At 44.8% G+C, this 8,950-nt stretch overlaps 1 protein-coding gene across 1 annotated transcript; it reads right to left on the bottom strand.

Moving 5' to 3' along the window:
* Positions 1–928: 928 nt before the first annotated feature.
* On the bottom strand, positions 929–7,454 carry plk2b (polo-like kinase 2b (Drosophila)). The gene is made up of 13 exons (XM_035736255.2): positions 7,199–7,454; positions 6,929–7,036; positions 6,683–6,799; positions 6,349–6,478; positions 5,982–6,165; positions 5,659–5,857; positions 5,330–5,477; positions 4,991–5,088; positions 4,570–4,783; positions 4,205–4,364; positions 3,763–3,892; positions 2,365–2,475; positions 929–2,047 (listed from the first exon to the last, which is right to left on the bottom strand). The coding sequence occupies exons 1-13, from the start codon at positions 7,388–7,390 to the stop codon at positions 1,856–1,858; spliced, it is 1,983 nt and encodes a 660-aa protein (XP_035592148.1). The 5' UTR covers positions 7,391–7,454; the 3' UTR covers positions 929–1,855.
* Positions 7,455–8,950: the final 1,496 nt, after the last annotated feature.

Here is an 8,950-nt window from a genome sequence, read left to right as displayed (position 1 = left end):
ATACACAAATCAAAATATAAATACCAAATGCAAGCAGAAAGAAAAACAGTCATAAAGAACAAACTCATTTGCCCTAGAGGCACTAAAACATCAAATTTAAGAACATTCTGAAGATTGTTCCACAAATGAGGTGCAAGAAAAAACCTGATTTACCTAACGCAGTAGAGACCAAAATAACTTCCAGAGTTAACATCCCTGAGACTGGGTGTGGTAACTCATAAGTCTAAAGTGTAGTGATGTTAGGTACCGTGGAAGGTTTTGTAAAAGGGGGGTTGTTCTTACAAAGCAACTTTGAACGGCTATCAATTGAGAAAGCAAAAGAATGGACAATCTGAAAGTATAAATTCAATATTTCTCAAGAATTACCCTCATCCACCCACCCTCAACCTCATATTCCTTTACCATCCACCCTCACAACAACCAATTCAATCAGCTATTTCCGGTGAGGAAATAGAAGTATTGTGTCATTTTCCAGCTCCAATGTCAATGTGACCAAAGCTGCACTCTGAATCATCGTCAAGCTTCCTCAATTCACCAAAGTGCTTTAACAGACCCTCACGTCTCCCTTACATCCCTCAAGTCTCCCTCCTCTGTTCCCTGACATGTGAAAGCACTAGAAACTGCTGACATGGGAAACTAGTAAAAATGTAACTGTAGGAATGTAAATGCAAGTGAGTTTAAAGTATAATGTATTGCCTGAGGCTTTGTGGAATTCATTCTGTCAGTATTTCAAAGTTCTTAATCAAAACACCTGGGAAATGTTTTACACCTGAGGAGAGTTTCACTAAGACAGGTAGTTCATTGTATCTCTAAGAATAGCAACCATTTCATAGCAATCTTTAAAACACAATTCAACCATAAACACTTGAAATAAAGACAGATCATTTGATATGTGCAAACCCCAATAACTCAGTCATATCACAGAACATATTTTTTGAAAAAGTTGTATATTTATTAAATACTTAACTTTTGTACACAATAAGTTATGTTTTTCCAATGTCTAACAGTGTAATGGCTCTTCTTGTATGATCAACATCATTCTCCCCCTCCACAGTAAAACAGCCAAGTCCATCTGTCCTCACAGAGAATGAATCACAGTTTGAAGTTAGCTAGTGTTTCTCCCCACACAGCCTCCCCTCCCTCTGCAGAAGTGCTGTGTACATTAGTCCTGTAGTGTAGGGTTTCCCAAACTCGGTCCTGGGGCCTCCCCTGGGGCCACATGTTGTTTTTTGTCCTAGCACGACACAGTTGATTCAAATAATCAAAGCTTGATGATGAATTGGTTATTTGAATGAGATGTGTAGTGCACCCAGGGGAGGCCCCAGGACCGAGTTTGAAGCATCCATCAGCCCTTATGGTTCTACTTTCATTAGAAAAATAACAATAACATAACAGTTTTATCTGGTTCCAGCCCAGTGTTACTGTCCTCTTCACTTCCACATTCTTCCTCAAAAACAGATGGTTTTCACATTCGTACCTCCATCCCCTCATCATAACATCCAGTCATCTTATCCTCCGATTATCAACATACATATCAGCCCTTTTCTGTTCAAAATCATTGTGCTCAATACACTGTCCTTTCCAGAGCCTCTCCATCCAGATTCAGCTGCAACTCTGCTGATAGATTGGCAAAGGTTACCAATCAGTAGTCCATTGCTTTACACAGGTCCGACCCCATTCACTGTCCCACCACCTGCCACTGCTTCCTGGTTCAGTGCTGCAGTAGCATGTTGAAGTCTGTCCGGCTGTATAAACGGTTCCCCGCGTGGTGCTGCTTCCTGGTTCAGTGCTGCAGTATCATGTTGAAGTCTGTCCAGCTGTATAAACGATTCCCCGCGTGGTGCTGCTTCCTGGTTCAGTTGCAGCGCTGCAGCAGCATGTTGAGTGAGTACTCCATGCGTTGTCGCAGGTCTGCAGGGCAGCCGGAGGTGAGCAGGGAGCTCAGTCTGAAGGTGGAGGACACACGCTCCTCGTTGATGTATGTCAGCATGTACTCCTCCCTCTGGGTGCACAGGATGATCTTGGTGTGGTCGTGGTAGAAGTTGACCTGTTAGAGAAAGATATATATGGTTTAATAAAGTACTGAAATCACAACAAATAGCATAATACCAACATTAATGTAGATTGTCTCATATTTAACCCCCCTGGGAAACTGATGAACAGTGTGCCTAAAATGTGGAATAAGTACATTTGGGTTCTTATCTGAAAACATATCTATGAGTCGATAGAAGACAATAACTGATTTGAATATTTAGCTGGTGTATGTGTTATGCATTTACATGAAGTGTTCTGTGGATTTACCATAGCTGCACTGTGTCTATTTTGCATAATGTCTATTTTGGCTGTGATGATGTGTGTGTTTACCTGAAACGTGCCGTCGTTGAAGAGCATCATGAGGGCACGGTCAGACTTGAGCCACTGCAGCAGGTAGAGTCTGGGCATGTGCGTGTCTGGCTGGCTCACTAGATCTCCACCCTACACAGCAAACACAGGAACAGGTTTAATCATTAGACTGAGAGAAGATTAGGAGGAGGAGGAGAGAAAAGACGACAGAGGGAGAAAGCAGTACAGGAAAGGAGAGGGGGGCTGGAAAGGAGAGTGGAGTGAAGGACCGGGAGGAAGGACAGGAAAGGAGAGTGGAGTGAAGGACAGGGAGGAGGAAAAGGAAAGGAGAGTGGAGTGAAGGACAGGGAGGAGGAAAAGGAAAGAAGAGTGGAGTGAAGGACAGGAAAGGAGAGTGGAGTGAAGGACAGGGAGGAAGGACAGGAAAGGAGAGTGGAGTGAAGGACAGGGAGGAAGGAAGGACAGGAAAGGAGAGTGGAGTGAAGGACAGGGAGGAAGGAAGGACAGGAAAGGAGAGTGGAGTGAAGGACAGGGAGGAAGGAAGGACAGGAAAGGAGAGTGGAGTGAAGGACAGGGAGGAAGGTAGGACAGGAAAGGAGAGTGGAGTGAAGGACAGGGAGGAAGGAAGGACAGGAAAGGAGAGTGGAGTGAAGGACAGGGAGGAAGGAAGGGCAGGAAAGGAGAGTGGAGTGAAGGGCAGGGCAGGGAGGAAGAAAAGGAGAGTGGAGTGAAGGGCAGGGAGGAAGGACAGGAAAGGAGAGTGGAGTGAAGGGCAGGGAGGAAGGACAGGAAAGGAGAGTGGAGTGAAGGGCAGGGAGGAAGGACAGGAAAGGAGAGTGGAGTGAAGGACAGGGAGGAAGGACAGGAAAGGAGAGTGGAGTGGAGTGAAGGGCAGGGAGGAAGAAAAGGAAAGGAGAGTGGAGTGGAGTGAAGGGCAGGGAGGAAGAAAAGGAGAGTGGAGTGAAGGACAGGGAGGAAGAAAAGGAAAGGAGAGTGGAGTGGAGTGAAGGGCAGGGAGGAAGAAAAGGAGAGTGGAGTGAAGGACAGGAAAGGAGAGTGGAGTGGAGGATAGGAAAGGAGAGTGGAGTGAAGGACCGGGAGGAAGGACCGGGAGGAAGGACAGGAAAGGAGAGTGGAGTGAAGGACAGGGAGGAAGCACAGGAAAGGAGAGTGGAGTGAAGGACCGGGAGGAAAGACAGGAAAGGAGAGTGGAGTGAAGGACCGGGAGGAAGAACAGGAAAGGAGAGTGGAGTGAAGGACCGGGAGGAAAGACAGGAAAGAGGATTTTTGGGGGAAATGGTAACAGTAGGAAGAAATTACTGAGAGGATAGATAGAATAGAGAGATTGTCAAAGATAGGATCAACAGGAAAGGAAAAGAGGAATAGAGGATGAGAGGAGAGGCTAGAGGCTAGACTTACATCCATCAGGTTCTCTTCCATGTAGTGAGCGAAGTACTTGAGGACGGTCACCTGACCTATGAAGTGCTCAGGCACGTCAGATGTGGAGAACACAGAGCACTGACCCAACTCAGCATAGTAGTGGACAGTCCTACAGACAGAGAGAAGAGACAGAGGGAAAAGAGAGTTAGCAACCAAAAGAAACACTTGCATGTTTGTGAAGGACAAGATGCATGCCAAACAGATGTATTTATCAGTATGACAGCAAAGACCTTCTCTGTCGCTTACTTTTTGTTGACTTTTACATCTGAAGCCGGCAATACTTTCCACTTCTGTTTATTTACGCCCATCAAGCATTTTGATGTTCAATCTGACAGCTAAATGCAAAAACCCATAGAGCCTAAACAATCTCCAACTAAGGAATGAGTGATGTGTTGTGTGATAAAGAGAACAGAGTACGCACTTTTTGTCTGCGAGGAGGCTCATGTGTGTCCCGTTGTTGAACAGAACGCCCACTATGTGGTCTGAAAGCTGGTAGCCAAAGCCATACTTGTTGGAGTAGTCCACCCACTTAGTGACCCACTGCAGGTTACTGCACTCTGTCCCTTTGGGGATGTCATCCGCTAGAGACAGAAAGGTAGTTGTGATTAAAACACAATTCAACCATATGCAATAACAAAGGGAGTCCCACTTTATCATATTAAGTTACATTGGTGTTGGAATCATTTCTTTACATGGTAGTAAGTACTACAGTATAATTACACTGTACCTGTCTTATTTCAACAAAATCATGTCTCATCTCCAGGATTATAAGTGCATTAGGCTTACCTTTGGGCATGTTTTCCAGGCATCCTCTGAGAACGCTGGTGATTGTCTCAGCCACACTGCCAGTGGTGCTGTCCTCTAGACATTCGCTACTGCTGCTGCAGCTACCCAGACTGCCCCTGACAATAAGCCGGATGGTGTCTCGCGTCGTCGGGGGCAGGCCCTCTGTTGCCAGGGCGACAGGCCTCCCAGCAGATGGTGACGGTGGCCTTCCATCCTGAGGTGAGGAGAAAGAGGGAGGGGTTAAATAACATGGCCTCACACTTTCCTTTATCATGATTCAGTATTTCCTCATACAATTGCTTTTCCATAATCTGACTTTTCACTACTCCCCTAACGCTGTGCATTACAGTAGTCTGTGTTGACTTTATATTTTATTTCATCATGACTATCATGGTCAAATAGTGAGTGATGAGCTTCTCACCTCAGTCGTCTGTTTGATCTGCTGCTGCTGGCTGATAACCGTCTTCTTCAGGTCATGTCGAAGCTTGTAGATCTCCTCTTCCTCTTTGGTGAGTTTATCTACGAGAGACAACACACAGTCAGCAAATATTCTGGATGGCCTCACCCTGCAGCCTCTCATTCATACCAGATGTGTGATTAGATAGGAAATCTGCCAAAAACACTCATGATACATCAGAGGATTTATGACACCACAGCTTTAATCATCATGATTAGCAACATTGTATAATCATTTTATAAGGTAAACAAATTTGAACTGATTTAATAATTGTCTTATGAGGGGAATAATTGATATACTCACTCAGAGTCTCGTAGTATTTGACCTTGTCTCTCTTCCCGCCGAAGAGGGCAGCCGCGGCCTTCTTGAAGAAGCTCTTGGCAGGGCTGGAGACGTGGAACTCTGGAGCGGAGTGGCAGCAACTAGCAGGAAGACGCTCTGGCACAAAACCCTGGAAGGAGGGAGAGAGGGGGAGAGAGAGATGTTAGGAGAATGAAAAAGTGCAGATAGACAAATAATCTTATCATAAGTAGGAAACAGAATGTTAAAACAAAATTAGATTTGTAGTCTCATGCTCCATACGGTACAGAGAGAGCAAGAGAGAGAGGCTGAGTGAGGGCTAGCTAACTCACCTGTGAGAAGAAGTCATGGCGCAGTATGTGGTCCAGGTGAGGTCTGTCCTCCGGGGTCTTGGCCAGGAGGCTGGAGATGAGCTGTTTGGCCTGGGGCGACAGGGAGGAGGGCAGGGAGTAACGCGCCTCCCGGATACACCTGTACGTCTCCTTCAGATTGGTGGTTTCGAACGGGGGTCGGCCAAGGAGCATGGTGTACCTGGAGAACGGAGGGGGAGACTTAGTTGGTGACTGGTTGTCATAACAGTGTATTTACATATGGAATGGAATTTCACAGAGCCGTCTATTGACAAAAAACTTGAAAAAAAATAGAATGTACCCACATGACACAACCCAGGGCCCAGACGTCTGACTCACAGCCGTGGCCCTGCTTGTTGAGCACCTCAGGGGACAGGTAGTTGGGTGTCCCACAGATGGTCTTCCTCCTGTTCCCAACAGGCTCTAGCTTGGCAGCCAGCCCAAAGTCTCCCACCTTCAGCTCCATCGTCTCACTCACAAAGAAGTTACCTAGGAGGGGAGAAGAAGATTACAAATATTGTACCATTTACTGAGTCATTAATAACATAAAGTGGTTGGTTTACAGATTGACAGGTGAAGGTTGCAGGTTTGAATCCCTCTGCATTGTGCTTGGCAAAGCCGATTGAATGATAACGACTCTGGCTTCTATTGTCTCTTGCCATAGATGCTTACCAAGTTTGAGGTCTCTGTGTAGGATCTCTTGTTCATGCAGGTACTTCAGCCCTGAGACGATCTGACGGAGGTAGTATCGCACTTCCGGCTCTGTGAGCACTTTGCGTGCCTTCAGGATATGTGCCAAAGACTGTACAAAGATAACATGGGAATAAATATTAGATCAGTCAAGGCAGTCTATGGAAAATAAGAAGAAATTATTTTTTGTTTCCCCATTTTATGTCTGCTGCCGAGTAAGGGCTGTACTTTTGAGGTGCTGCTACTGTATGCAGGCATTTCTCAGTTCAGTTCAGTAATAAAGGCTTAGTATTCAAGTGTAGCAGTTAACACTCACTCTTCTACTGCAGTATTCTAGGAGGATGTAGATGTTATCTTTATCCTCGAAATGATGGTAAAAGTGCACGATGTGTTTATGGTGGAGAACTCTGTGTAGCTCGATTTCCCTGTCAATCTATGGAGAAGATATATCATAGTGATTATTAAAAGCAATTAATTAACTCATTATCCAAAAGTCCTGGACATTCAGTTTCAATCTATATAGACATTATAATACATGATGAATAGTGGTGCGCGCTCTTACCTTGTCCCGTTGGTGGGGTTTGGAAACGCGCGTGTGGGGAATAATTTTCGCTGCATAAACTTTACTCGTGGACAGGTCGGTCATCTCATAGCACTTGGCGAAACCTCCCTGAAAAGAAAATAACACAATCATATTGATAAGCATATTTACCAGGTTCCTTTAAAGTGTGCATGCTTTGGAATAACAGTGTACTATTCCCAAAGTAGACACATAAATAACCATATTGTCTTTGCATAATTTGCGTTTTACTGCAATTCACTGGATGGCTACCTTTCCTAGAACTTTCCCACGGCAGTAACATTTCCCGGTGGCAGGATCCGTGATAATCTTCGACATCTCTGCAGGTGCATGACCGTGGTCCTCAGTTCTCTTTCTCCGCAGTTCACAGGACCCGGGTTGGTTGGGCTCGTACATCCTGTTGCTATTCGTCGGCTGTTGAGAGATATTCCTCAGTAATTCCATAGCGAGGTGATTACTTCGTTGCTCGTACTCTGAATGCAGTCAAGAGTGCTTGGGTTTATATGCAGCCTGGTCTCATTGACTAGCCAGAATGATATCTTAGGCCCCGCCCCTTTGTCTGGCTGGCTCTACGACGTCACTCTAGAGGTCCGGTAGAGCTCCCTCACAGTCAGGACTGGCATGTCAATGATTGGTGTTTATATGCTTACGATAAAGGAAATGGCTTGGATAAAATGAAAAATATTTACCCAATCTTGCAATGCTAAATATGAATCATCATCATCATTATAATCTTCATTATTACCATTACATCATCATCAACACCATGTACTCAGTGTCAAGGTGTGGGACAGTGTCACATACCAGACTTATATCAAGCACAAGCAAAATCTTGATAACAACTAATCAAATCTGATAGTTGGGTGAATCAGTGATGAAAACCAAATGGTTAAATAGTGTGTTCTGTATGTACAGTATTAATCAATCAATCAATCAAATGTATTTATAAAGCCCTTTTTACATCAGCCGATGTCACAAGTGCTATACAGAAACCCAGCCTAAAACCCCAAACAGCAAGCAATGCAGAGGTTTATTTATCTATTTAACTAGGCAAGACAGTTAAGAACAAATTCTTATTTACAATGATGACCTAGGAACAGAGTTCAAGGAGCAGAACGACAGATATTTATTTACCTTGTCAGTTTGGGGAGTCGATCTAGCAACCTTTCTGTTACTGGCCCAAAACTCTAACCACAAGGCTACCTGCTGCCCCATGTAGGAGCATGGGGACTAGGAAAAACACCCTAGAAAGGCAGGAACCTAGGAAGAAACCCTGAAAGGAACCAGGCTCTGAGGGGTTTCTGGCTGTGGCGGGTTGAGATTATAACAGTACATGGCCAAGATCGTCAAACGTTCATAGATGACCAGCAGGGTCAAATAATAATAATAATCACAGTGGTTGTAGAGGGTGCAACAGGTCAGCACCTCAGGAGTAAATGTCAGTTGACTTTTCATAGCTGAGCAATCAGAGTTAGAGACAGCAGTATGTGTTGTAAAATCATATAAATTGCTACAGCGCATAGAAATGCTACAAAATTGTGAGTGTAAATTAATACAACTATGGTTTTCTGCCACTCTGATTTTAATTTGAGGTTCTAGCACCATCAGGTGGTTATTTTACAATCCTCCAGGTTGGAATACAGTTTAACGATCTGCCAGTATGTCATAGCAGATTACCATAGTTCCTGGGCACAGCCATGGGTACTCTGTGGTGTACAGCAGAGCCCTCTGCAGGCTTTAGATCTGTGGGTTATGACCACATTGACCCAGGCTCCCAGCGGAGACCGTGTGCCACCTTGATTTCCCTACATAGCTGTCACGCCTTGGTCATTGTATTTTGTGTTTTCGTTATATTATTTGGTCAGGCCAGGGTGTGACATGGGTTTATGTTATTGTATTTTCGTATTGGGGTTTGTAGTATTTGGGATCGCGGCTGATTAGGGGTGTTGTATAGGCTTGGCTGCCTGAGGCGGTTCTCAATCAGAGTCAGGTGATTCTCGTTGT

The sequence above is a fragment of the Oncorhynchus keta genome, chromosome 25 (assembly GCF_023373465.1).
Source record: "Oncorhynchus keta strain PuntledgeMale-10-30-2019 chromosome 25, Oket_V2, whole genome shotgun sequence".
NCBI lineage: Eukaryota > Metazoa > Chordata > Actinopteri > Salmoniformes > Salmonidae > Oncorhynchus > Oncorhynchus keta.
The sequence above is the reverse complement of the archived record's forward strand: the minus strand, read 5'-3'. Positions and strand labels throughout refer to the sequence as shown.